The 13,228-nt window shown below is 46.5% G+C and overlaps 1 protein-coding gene across 1 annotated transcript; it reads left to right on the top strand.

Moving 5' to 3' along the window:
* The first annotated feature begins 692 nt into the window (after positions 1-692).
* LOC146811391 (claudin-9-like) lies at positions 693-2,962 on the top strand. The gene has a single exon (XM_085618502.1). It carries the CDS (start codon positions 1,720-1,722, stop codon positions 2,374-2,376), a length of 657 nt encoding a protein of 218 aa, XP_085474628.1. The 5' UTR covers positions 693-1,719; the 3' UTR covers positions 2,377-2,962.
* The last annotated feature ends 10,266 nt before the right edge of the window (positions 2,963-13,228 follow it).

Below are 13,228 nucleotides of genomic sequence, written 5' to 3'. Positions count from 1 at the left end.
TAGCTGGTCATGTGACAGAGGTGGTTTGTGATAACAGGACCGTGGTGTGAAGGCTTGCGGGGTCTCATACTCATTACTTTTGCAGACCTCTGGTCGGGCTGGTGGCATACAAGTGTGCACACTTCGAGTCACTATTCTGCCCGTCTTCTCCTCTTTTTCTTTCACCCATTCTCGTGTCTTCCTTTTCTTCTCGTTCTTTCTTTTTCTTCCTTCCTCCTTAACTTTTTCCGTCGGAGGCCCCTTTTCTCACCTTTTTTTCTTCGGCCCTCCTTCTCTGCGTTTACACTCCTCAACTCTGTCCCTTCTCCCTTTCCTCAGTCTTCTTCTCCTACTTAAAAACTCTTTCCTACCCTCACCCTTATTCTTTCTCCAACCCCCCTCCCCCCGCTCCTTCCTCCTCTCTCTGCTTTTCTCATCCTCTCCCTCCCCCATTAATCATCTTCTGTTCTGGCTCTCTCATTCCCTCTCTCTTGCTCCTCGCCCTCTGCTCCCTCTCTCCTCCTCCTCTCACAGTCCCACTCCATTCCTCCCTCCCGCCCGCCTCCTCGGTGTGCTCCCACTCCGCAGCCACAACAATGGAACAACATAAGATCCGAGAAACAACGAACAAAGACGCAGCAGAGCGTGGCCCGGAGGGACAGACGGCTTCGGTTCCCAACACGACGTCAGCGACGCCTTCCTAGGTCGAACCCTCCCTCCTAGGACACGCCCAGCTGCAGGTGCCTTATAAAATGCTGAGGGTGCACGGCCCATTGCACACAGGCGCTCAGGAGCCGCAGCACCTGCAAAGAACACCTGCGACCTCTGGTGACCTCTAGGCTTGACCACTGAAGACTGCCCAAGACTCCAGGCTCCCCAGGGAACGGAGACTGCCCTGTACCCCCAGGCTAAGCTGCTCTCACAAGACAACCAGCAACCCCACACCTGAACTCCTGGGACCGGTGACTCTCTGCGATCCCATGCCACAACCACGCAAGCCGGAGACTACCCGACACCCTGAGCTTTCAACCCCATGGATGTGAAGTCCACGTGATACCTGTGACTCGCAAACACTTCGATAACCCGCAAACCCAAGGCTCAGCCAGAAAGTGTGGATACCCGACCCTTCTGTCGCTTGCACAATGGCTGTCGATCGCTTGCGCCATCGCAGTCGTAGATGATGCACATTCTTCGCGCTCATGCACAGGGACAGAAGAACAGCCGATGCCTCTGATGCGCAACCACTCCGACTGAAGGCATCCACGAAAGGAAACCTTTCTCTCAACCACCAAGGACTTGAAGTTTGCAACTTTACAAACACAAAGAGGCTGATGACATGGCGGGCCAACAGACAATCCGTGGAACCATCTTTGTTAAGTGAACGTCCAGTTTTTGGTGCTCACAGGTGTTCCCCTGGACTTGTTCTTGTCAAGTGAATGTCCTCGACTTGCTCTACTGTTAGTCCCCAGTGGAGATTCCTTGGACCTCTGTTTGTTTAGTGAATTTCCCTAGTTACTACACCCACCCACTCACTTGTTGGTTGCCGTCTGTTGAGGATTCCTTGAACCCACAGGCCTTTTGTGAGCCAACCCTTCAACTGTATTCGTTCAGTGAACAAACCCTTCAACAACTTGGTTCTTAGCACCCACTGGAGAATCTGTAGACCTGCCCGTCCAAGAGCACACTCCGGAGACCTCATTGTTAAATTGTACTCCTCTCCTGGGGGTAAGGCGCCACAAGATGCCGTCTGCTGGGCTCGAGATTATGGGCATCTCCCTAAGTATGGTGGGCTGGCTGTGCACCGTTATTGCTTGTGCCTTGCCCATGTGGAAGGTGACGGCCTTCATCGGTAACAGCATCGTGGTGGCGCAGATCATCTGGGAGGGCCTGTGGATGAACTGCATCGTGCAGAGCACCGGCCAGATGCAGTGCAAGATCTACGACTCCATGCTGGCCTTGCCCCAGGACCTGCAGGCCGCCCGAGCCCTCACTGTCATCTCCATCCTAATGGCGGTGCTAGGCCTCTTCGTCAGCATCATTGGCGCCAAGTGCACCAACTGCGTGGACGATGCGGGTGCCAAGGCACGGATCATGGTGGTGGCCGGCGTCCTCTTCATTCTGTCGGGGCTGCTCTGCCTCATACCCGTCTGTTGGTCGGCCAACTTTATCATCCGGGACTTCTACAACCCACTAGTGGCCGAGCCCCTGAAGCGGGAGTTGGGGTCCTCCCTCTACATCGGCTGGGGGGGCAGTGCCTTGCTGCTGCTCGGTGGAGCCCTGCTCTGCTGCTCCTGCCCCCCACAAGACGACCGCTACCAGCAGAGAGTGGGGTACTCCGCACCCTCTGCCCGCTCCACAGCTCCACCGGGTGGCCTCGACAAACGGGACTATGTCTAACCAGGTGGGGTATAAGAAAGGAGCCCAAAGAAGAATGATGAGGAGAGCAGCGTGAGGTCCTCAAATTTCAAAATGGAGGCAACAAACTCCAAACACAATGCATTTTGGGAGGCGTCTTGCCTTCAGAGGCCTGATGAAGGTTGCGCGGTGGGTCAACACAGCAAAAACGTGAATTTCATAAGTAAAACAATGTTGCGAATTTTAATCTGCGGAGGAGGTACACTGAACGAGAGCCGGAAATGCTTTTTAAAAAACGACATTGTATTCTGAGAGAAGAGGACCATTTTCTCTGCGCCACGCTCGCCTCTCCCTCCGGCTAGCGGTGCTGTAACGGGAGCCCCCCCAGGATATCCTCTTCCGTACATGGGTATTCCAGACACCGGCTCGGGTGGATTCGGTTTCAGGTGTGGGGGTGGATGAAGGGGAAGGCGGAACCTGTTCTGCTCACACAGGTGCAATTGTTGTTTGTCTGGAAGATGGAGGGCGGAGGAGGGTACTCCCCACCACCTGTCACTCAAGGGGCTCGTTCTGTGAAAGAGGGCGGGAGCTGTGTACAAAACTGCAGAGGGTCTACGGAGATGTATTTTGTGTGTGTGTGTGGGGGGGGGGGGGGGGGAGGGGGCTGAAAAAACAGAGGTATTAAAAGGTGGTTCTGAAAGACTTCACCCGAGAAAACTTAAAAGGAGACAAAGCCGGGTCTCACAAATGAACAAAGACCTGGGAGGTCGAGATATGTTGCACTGTAATCAGAGGCGCAACTAGAGCCAAATTTCGGGGGGGGCTGAGCAAAAATTTCGGGGGGGGCTGAACTTAAGCAATAGGCAGAGTGGAGCAGCAGGGGCTCTTAGAAGGGGTGAAACAACAGCGAGGCCTCATTAACATGCAAATGGTCTTTTAAAGACCTGTGAAGTGCTCGGGTGCGGCTGCTTTTTTGCCCGGGAAGGTGTCTCATCCCGGGCTGCCACACACGACGGGGGGGGGGGCTGAAGCCCTGTGAGTCCAATGGGTGTTGCGCGCCTGACTGTAATGCATACTGGTACTTAAAGTTTAATCCTCTGAGAATCCACATCCTACGGGGTGAGGGTGAGAGGACAGTGGTGTGTGTAAGAACATTTCAATTTACATTAATTTGTCTGAAATTACATGTCGGACCTTACTAAAATGTGTTTAAAGCTGGAATTATTTTTGTCTTGTATGTTGTGTTTGTTCATTCATTTTTAATAGAGCAACAATATGAAAACATTTGCATTTCGGAAGGGACAGTGTTTTGTGTGGCGGTGTCTTCAGGTATTAAATCCAGCAACGTAATTCACAGAGATATCCGAAAACCTCCATTGATTGAATTCTGATTTGTCTTTCAAGAAATAGATGACACTCCTACCCTTCGCCTACGAAGGTTGAAAGGCGGAGTCTGCACCTCAAGAGTGGCATCATCCAAGAGCAAGGCGCACAGAGATCTCATCAGCTGGTCGATTAGCCATTTAATCTACATGGGGGGGGGGGGGGTGAATCAGCGGCCATGGGGTTACACAGACACCTCTGTAACTGGTGCATTAACCACCCTAAGCCACCCTGCTTTGATTGAAATATACGTGTAGATTTTTGCTGCAGGCTCCAAAGCCCACTGGCTTAACTCGAGCGCCTGGATTCCCTCACAGGTGACAAGTTGTGCTCTACAAAACGACTGATTGATTGTTGTAAATCGTATGACTCTAAATATAAAAGAGGTCGCTGCAGTAGGTTAGTTAACCCACTGAACTATCTCACGGAAAACAGCAAGGAAAAGACTTGAGGGCCATTGGAGAGGAATCCCTAAAGATTCATGGGCTCTGCTGCTTATAATAGTAAACTGCTCGAGTAACAGGGAGCCAGGGCAAGTGGGTAAGGCAATTGGGCTCAGTCGAAGTTAATTAGTAAATTTAATGATTTTGTTACATATGTTTTATCTGTGCAGGCGTCGACTCTCAACTCATGTACACTTATTTTGCTACACATAGGATGATTAAGCTATAGATTTGCAAATTGCAAATAACATGTAGTACAGTTTTAGCCGGGAAGCTCCACAGACATGGAAAGACCACATAGTATCTTACCCATTTATTTTTAGTCAATTTGAGATGCCATTTTGTGTGTATCTTTGTCACAGTGTACACATCAGTAAGTATTGATGAAGTGATGACGCAGTGCACATGGGATTAGTCAGAAAATTACAGCGGAACTTGGCAGGACAGACACACATAATGTTGAAAAGTTTTGGCTGTCAAAGTCATCTCAGGTCACAAGCCAGAAGAAGAGTTTACTGCATTTAGATTGCTTCAAACAGTGTGGTTGAATAGTAAACAGTGCAAAATGTAATGAGTGGATGACGTTTCGACCCCTCAGGGGATATTTAGGGGTCTTCATCAGCAGTAAGAGTCTGAGACACTTGTGAGTAGCAGCTCAACCCCACGAAACTTTGGAAGTAGTCAGCTTTGGGGAATTTGCAAGGGTTATCAAAGTAAATCTGAATATATATATATAACATGTACAATCATCGTGGTAAAAAACATCCACAGGTGAATACATTTCAAACTAATGCCTAGGCAGGGCATCCTCCGTGTCACTTCTGGATTTGACAACCAAAGCTTTTTGTCATTTTGTGTGTCTGTCCCACCATCACTTCAGAAATACTTGTAGAACTCTTAGGGAATTGTAAACGTCACAAATATTCAAAAATATTATTATGTGAGCCAGATTAAAATAGATGAATTAGCTACTATGCATTTATTCAAATTCTGCGATGCATCCCTCCCTCAACCATTCAACATTTTGATTGCAACTCGCTTACTTAAATTTTAAGTATCCTAAAAGTGGCAAAAATGTGTTCATGTGTTTAGACACATACAGATCAATATATTTAAAGAAATAATTTCTTTCATCATTAACTCCAGCTGAACCAAATTTCCCATCTTACCTTGCTTTTAATACGCCTCAGGAAGAACGCTTGGCAAACAGTAGCATTGCTTGCTGACAGGGAAGATAGCTCAGTAGGTTGATGAACATGCTGCTCAGATGAGTGTGCAATCTGCAAGCCGAACGTTCAAATCCATATAAACAAGTCTGACAAGTTAGTGTGCCTCCTAGCAAGACCTATGTGAAAATTTCCAAGCAATACGTTCTAATGCCTGAGGAGGTCGACTCAGCCTTTCATCCTTCTGATGTTGGTAACACATCAGGAGAAAGAGGAATTGTAGTTGCCAGTGCTTTGAGACTTTCACACTCGGTGAAAGGAGAGAGAAGTGAACTCTTTGAGTCCCCGTCCTTAAATAACCTCATTCTCAGTTACAATTTGTACTATAACCGTTTTCACTGTGATATGCTGTTGATTTTTAAGGCGTTTTATTAACTGTTCCTGTACTGCAGAAGTGAAGAGTTATGTCCATAATATTAAAATGTGTTACATTCCACAGAGGTTTGTATTTATTTTCTGTACGCAGAGCGAGTTGTCTTTAGAGCAGGTGCACCATTCACTGTGCTGCCATATCATCAAATATTAGTATATTTGAATTTTGCAGTGTTAGGTTACCTGTTTATTTGGACCGCATATTAAAGGAGTGAGATCACAGGCTGACATATACTGTTATTTCATTTATGTTTATGGCTCCTGGTTTATGGTATTCAGTTTTTTGACAATTCCGTTTATATTTATCCATATTTTTTTTTCTCACTTTGTCTGTATCTATACATATTTATTTTAGGTTTTGTGAAAAAATGAAGCTGAAATGTGTATATTTCGACATTTATGTCTGATGTCTGGGCTGATGTGTGAACCCGGCAGCAAGAGGCTGTTTAGGCATATCGCGGGTGTAGAGCAGCAAGGGCGGTGTGCCATTTTGCTCCCACCCCCCTACCGGGATCCATGAGGCTTCTAACGGACTGGCCTCTCTAGTAAACTCGTTCCTCTCCCCATAATTAATTATTTTACTTGGCGGAGTTCACACTATTCAGTGTTTTTTTGTTTTTTCACACATCAGCCCACGGTTGGGTGGACCTTAGCGAGTTCACACCACCGGGGCTGCGCACATCCCCCTCTGGTCCTGACGAATGCCCGATTAACACTCCATGAGGCAGAAACATGTTGACCGCCACGGAGTGAACCAGGTCTTTTATTTTTTTGACCCTCACTCCTTTTTACTCCTTTCCATTTAAGCAAAATTAATAAAGTTTCTTTTTGACTTGATTGGATATTTTAAATTCACTTTCCCCACACAACCAACCCAGCTCCGCAGTAACCTGGCGTCGCAGCACACTGGGATGACATTCGGTCGTCCCAGTGGAAGCCCAATGATGAAGCATGTCACCAACCAGGTTGGTGAGTGAGGGCTTTTCCATACCCACTGGGTATTGCTCCATAGTGGCCAAACTTACTTCCTATGAACATAACGGTTCACAGGGAATCTGAGGCTCGCTGCTCGATTGATTGATGTATTGCATTGATTAGAGTGCCCCCTGTTTCATATTTTTGTACACTGGCTTTGTTGTTTATTGATATTCTACTGAGGGGACTAGCCGTGTTGATCCCTTCCTCTCCTGTTGATTTTGATAGCATTTAGAATCACTCAAAACAACCCATTTTCCATTGTCATCCTCATTTTAAAATATATACAGCCAGGAAAGTAAGTGATATTCTGTCTGTATGTATCTGTAAAAATCAGTAAAACACGGAAAGCAGGGAGCCTTCTTTATGTTTTGTTATTTCCTTTTTTCACATATAAAGTTTACATCTACTACAGGGCATTAGGATATTAGAACAGTTATTTATTTTATTTAATTCTTGCTATAGCACATCAAGAACACAGGATGACAAAGCGCTTTATAACATGGTACAGTGACACATAGTAGAGGTGGAAATAAGGAAATTTACAGCGCCATTGCGATTAACGGGATAGCAGTATAGGTGAGAGTAAAATCTAGAGAGAAGATAAAAACAAAAACAAACTAGCATTGGCAAAGCAAATACATCTCGCTTCTTGGCTCTGCCAATGTAAACTGATTGACTCTGCCAACGCTTTTTGCTGAAGATGTTTAACACTGACAGAAAGAAAAAAATTAATTTCCAATGAACTGCATCAGCAAAAAAAAGCGCAATGATGTAGACGTGCACGTGTGCTTCATGATGCTACGGTGGCCCCTGCATAATGATGTAAATGTGTTTATGTGTCAACATTCATACTTCCTAACGCAGCTGCCATTTTTTTTATTTACTGCTCCAAGTTGGTAGATGCACTATGTTGAGAAATTAATAAAAAAAATAATAATAATTTCCACATAAGCACATTTGCAGAAAGGTGCAGCCTAGCAGCAAATTGCAACTGTTAGCCAGCCTAAAAAAAGTATTAAAAAAAAAACATAAATAAATAAAATGGACAGGCAGAGGTGGGAGGGCAATAGATGAGTTGGGGATGGGGCGGCGTAGAGTAAATGTCACTAATGAGCAGCGGCAACGAGTGGGAGAGCAAAGGACATGAAATTACTACAAAAAGTAGAGCATAAGGGGATGGGGGAGCAAACATACAAGTTGAGGTGTATAAGAGGGACACTGAAATGGCATGGGGAGCAACGGGGTGGGAAGTGGGAAGCACCACAGAGGAGATAAGGTGAGAGAACAAAAAACAATTGCGCTCCCAAATATTGCTAAAAGAAAAAGAAAAAAGTAGTTCCCTACATATAAGCAGTGGAAGGATGCTAGTCATCCAATCAAAGATTGTTAATAAGCTATGCTCTGGGGGAGAGACAAAAACAAGAATAGGTAGGTAAAACATCAAATAAGAAGCAAGCAAATGAGACTGGCAAGAACGCCAACCAGTGGTAAGCAATAAGCAGACCCCAAAAAAGGTGATGGTGAGAATTTATAGTGTCCACAATAGATCTTTGGAAACAGACAACTAAAGATATCAATGGCAAGGCCTACAAAGGCAGATTTTATAGCTCTAAATAGACAGGATATTTCAGTTTGCACCTATTCATCAGGAGCACGGTCCATCTCAGCTCTACTAGAAAGGAGAAATATGTTCCGGCAATCTGCACATGACTGGCCCATGCAAACGCCATCTGAAAGTTAGCTATAGAGTGGTTTGTGGTGCAAACAGTGAGAAGCAACTCCATAAAAACCAGGTTAAACCATTCCTGAGCTCTCTGGACTGTTTTCGAGTAACGTCCTGTCCAGGATTTTTCTTTGCATTCTAGGCCTTGTAGTCCTACATTTACAATAGGATAAACAGGGATAAAATCCCCAGAATGCAAAGAAAAAGCCCGAATTAAATGAGTTACTCGCACATGACCTGGGAAACCAGAGAGTTCTACAGACAAGGCAAGCAAGCAGCGGATCGACCTCAAGTCTGGGAACATGTGATGAAACATTTCAGTTTGAGCCGAGTAGCTGGGCTGTGACGCTACAAAAGAATTTGTGACCTATAAATGGCATGGAAGTATTAGGTACTGGATCAATCTCCACAGACGTATCCATTGATATTTATAGTTCTTTGTTACTGACGTCTCATGAGCAGCTCTGTGTCGGCCCACATCCCTAAGTTATATTTCTGTGTCGTCGGAGGGAGGAGTGCGGCGGGTTTAAAACGAGAGATACTGAATCCGTGTCCAGAACCTGGCTGAGCAATCTAGAGTCTTCTAGTCTGGATCCTGGAATGATGATGTAATGTTATGACCAGTGCTTTAAATGGGAAAAAATAAGTGCAGGTACTCATCAAATTGAGCTAGGGGGCGGGGCAAGGGGTGGAGCTGAGGGCGAGGCATGATTATATAAAGACACTACTGCCATCTATCAAGTAATCATTTTGCCCTTGAATTACACTTATCAATAGTCTCAAATTGCCTGCATGTGCAAATTACCTCTGCACATGTGGGCATGGCATATGTAGACAATTAATAACCTGTCTCCTACTCTGCCCCTTTCAACTGTGTAAGCCGCCAATTGCATTTAGAAGGACATGTTAGATACAGCAGTTTCAGCACACACCAAAACACATGATGAATATATGAACATAAAGTGGTTAACTCCTCACAAAAAATTAAATGAAGGCCAAAAATGTGTAATGCTTTAGTTTCTGCGTCTTTTTTTTTTTAATTTGCAGCTTCACTTCTTATTTGTTTTATTAGGTACAGCATTCATACATTCTCTTGCCCATGAGCACACGCTCACAATCATGCATGCACAAGAACAAGCAGACATGCACACACAAAACACTCCTCACATTTTCTTTAAAGTACCTTTACATACTGTCCCGATGCTCTCTCTGATCGCTTCCGCACTCACACACAAAAGCAGACATTCACTGGCACAAAAGGCTCACAACAGAATTAAAGACGTTGTTTGCAATTCCTACCTCCCACGGCTTTCTTCTTTCAGACTCTCAGCCAGTTGTCTGGACTTTCAGTGCCTGCACAATTTCACACCTGGGATTGACAGTGCAGGGTCTGATCGGACCCTGTCACTCACAGCGTGATACTGAGCTTGCTCCCCTGCCACACTAACAAAATGTAATGAGCCGCTGCTGAATGATTCAGCAGCGGCTCGGCACAGGGCAACGGAGGCGCTTTGGCTGAGAGGGGCGTTCAGACAGCCTCATCCTCAGCAGCACATGTACCACTGAGCCTACCAGTCATGAGTACCGGTACGCTCCGTGGCAATGAAAAAGTGCCGGTACTCAGGAGGTTAAAAATTAAAAGTGCCGGTACTCAGCACCGGCGAGTACCGGCCCATTTAAAGCACTGGTTATGACACTCTCTGCTGGCAGGGTGGGGTGGAATAATTAGCAGGGGCAATATGCAATGGCATCACACTGAGTGACGTGACAGGAAGAGGTGTGACAGGAAGTGATGTCACAGTACTCTCATATCCCTCCCTATGAAGTAGTGAATGCCTTATATAGCAAACGTAGAGATATCGTTTTTGCCAGATAGGCTACATGAATGTGTATTCAATGTATCTATTCCTATCAAAACCACACGTGCAGCTACGTGTTCTCTGTGACTGCAAAGCACTGAATATTTTTGGCAGTACATCAAACTAACTATTGCAACGGGAGAGGATGTGACCTAACGGCTAGAACTGTCAACTTCAAAACTGGGGAACAGCGATGGCCCGTGTAGGGCGTTTTACCGGGGCGGTGACGTGGGGCAGAGGAGGGGCAAGGTGGGGGGTTGCAAAATGCGGCATACGGCCGATTGCAGGTAAGTTACGAAAAAATAAATAAGACAAATTTCGTTGCGCGCGCAGCATCGCCAAATGCGATGCAGCGCGCGTAACAATTTTTTTTTTTTCGTAACTTACCTGCAATCGGCCGTATGCCGCATTTTGCAACCCCCATCTTGCCCCTCCTCTGCCCCACGTCACCGCCCCGGTAAAACGCCCTACACAGGCCGTCGCTGCTCGGGAACTGTGTTTCCAGCATCGGCAGGGACGCCTAACATCCTGTGATTCTGGGCAAGTCACTTACTCTCCCGTGCCTAACAAAAATGAACAGTAGTGGCTCCTCGCGGGAGTGCTGCGGGGCGGCAGGGCAGGGGAGAGGCAGGGTGGTTGGTAGTAAACTCCGGAATTGGGCCTAGTTGTGTAAATAAATAAATAAATAAAATGAATTACATTGCGCGCGCTGCAACGCCAAATTGTCTTGTCCCTTGTTCACACCTGTGTGAACAAGTGTGAACAAGGGGACAAGGTTCTCCGAAACACGGAACCTGGTGAAATAAAATCTTAACACTTAAAACAGATTTCCCCCCTTTGAAGAGAAGGCTCGCACTCAATTCGTGGGGTGATTCAAATTGATTTCACGGACAGCACTTGTTCATAAAACAGGAACACATTTCAGCTGAACCCGCAGCCTTTGTCAACCTTGAAGAGTGCAAGAGCCGTTTTTCACTTTTAAATGCTTTCCACAGGCGAGGAGGCCGCTTACATAAACAGGGAAAAGTTACTCCCATTTACATGGTTTTTTCAAATGTTAAATTCCATTGTATTTCCATATGGCAATCACTTGTAGTAAAATAACTAACATTGACATCATCAGCTCTTCTTTGCCGTTTTTTGTACAATTGTCCAACAGGTGAGCTAATTAGACCACTTTCATTTTGGCTTTGTGCGCGCTGAACTTTCCTTTTACTATAAACTTTGATGAAATCAGGGCTTCTCACACCTGTCTTCATCAAAGTTTATGTTAGAAGATTATTACCAACTAAAAACCACAGCTGGATGCAGTGGGGGTTGGCCGTGGAGCCCAACCCTCTGTGTGCAGCCAACTCCGGCAAACACCTGAACCCCAGGTGGGGGTTATCCGCAGGACATGGTCTTCTTGCAGGCCCTGCTGACCACAGCCAAATCCGCACCTGCACCAACTCCAGCAAGCAGCCAAACTTTGCATCCAGCCACCTCCTGCTATGCTCACCCTTCAGCTGAGCGCAGAGTGGTGGCCACACCTGCGCCCACCCCCGTATGCAGACACCCCACTGCGCATGGGCTTTAGCTGTACATGCCCAACCCGCATTGTCTTCTCAGTTTTTCAGGTACTGCAGCACTCTTGGAGTATCTTGCAGTACCTGTCCTGCAAGCTTCCATCCTATGGCACCTTGGTACAATGCAAGCTTCCTCAGTGAAGCTTGAATATTACTGCAGTACCATGGGGAGGAAGCTTGCAACATGGGTACTGCATGAGTACCAAGGTACCTGATGGGAAGACTGCGCTGGGCCATGCGTGCCTAATTTCTTATTCTTTTTTAATTTTCATCCTGGCTGGGGGAGGTGTTCTCTCTGCGTCCCCCGCTCAACAAGTGGGTGGGTTCTGGGTCCCCCTATCCTGCCTACCGATGTCCTTTTTAAAAAGCCTTTTTAGGTCATGGTGACCATGTCCCTGAGTCCTGAAATGGCTACAGCAGGATTTTCTTGAGCTGTTGCAGCTGGCCAATCAGATTGTGAAGTACCACGGTACAGTTCTTGGTACTGCGGTACTGCATTGGCTGATGGGAGAAAACTCTCCATCAGCCAATGGGACTTGCGTATTTTTCGTCTTTTGTAAATATCCAGTACCATGGGAGTCCCACGGGAATCCCATGGCATATAAAGGTCCCGATATGCCTAACGTTTCCAGTAGATTAACCCCTTAATGGCAAATGTGCGTTACAGAAAGGCAGACCGGCTCATCTCATCGGCCTTTAATAATCCAGGCAGCAATTGTCCTGAATTACAAAGAGTGGCAGAGATCCCACTGCAGGTGGCTTCAGTGAGTGACTTCCCCCACCTGCAGGGGGGTGCTTATACCTCCCTGGGAGCACTTCACCCTTGTCAAAGAGGCGATGTCGGAGGGAAGCACCGACTGTACACCACCTCATTCTAGTGCACAGTAAGCACATCTCCAAACAGTATCTTTGACTCTGTGCCCATGTCTGTAATACAATGCCAGTGCAAAGGCCTCAGATTCCCTCATTTTCATGGAGCCACAGTAAATGAGAACATGCCCTCTTGGAACTCTTCCAGCCAACCTTCAGTGCCTCACAACCAATATTACAGAATGGGCTGTAAAAGCACCGGTGGCCCCTTTTGTAACACCAAAGTTCTCTAGGGGTGCAAAAGTGAGCGCACATACAAGTTGTGTCCCTGGGTGCTTTATATAAGGATGAAACATCACTTTTGAAGTGTTTTTCAGACATTCAAGATGTGCCCAAGAAACTGTCCCAAGAACCCCTGGCCACAGAGTGGAAGCATACAGCCAAGGACTCCACAGAGACATAAAATAAAAGACCATGCATGTCTGAGTAGCAGGCCACAAAGAGGATAACCTGTGCAAGAATTTTGACTTAGGTT

This window comes from Triturus cristatus, chromosome 7 (assembly GCF_964204655.1).
Source record: "Triturus cristatus chromosome 7, aTriCri1.1, whole genome shotgun sequence".
Taxonomy (NCBI): domain Eukaryota; kingdom Metazoa; phylum Chordata; class Amphibia; order Caudata; family Salamandridae; genus Triturus; species Triturus cristatus.
This window is presented reverse-complemented; position numbering and strand designations above follow the sequence as displayed.

Coding starts and splice junctions, on each gene's coding strand:
- LOC146811391 (XM_085618502.1), top strand. CDS start 1,720: ATGCCGTCTGCTGGGCTCGAGATTATGGGCATCTCCCTAAGTATGGTG.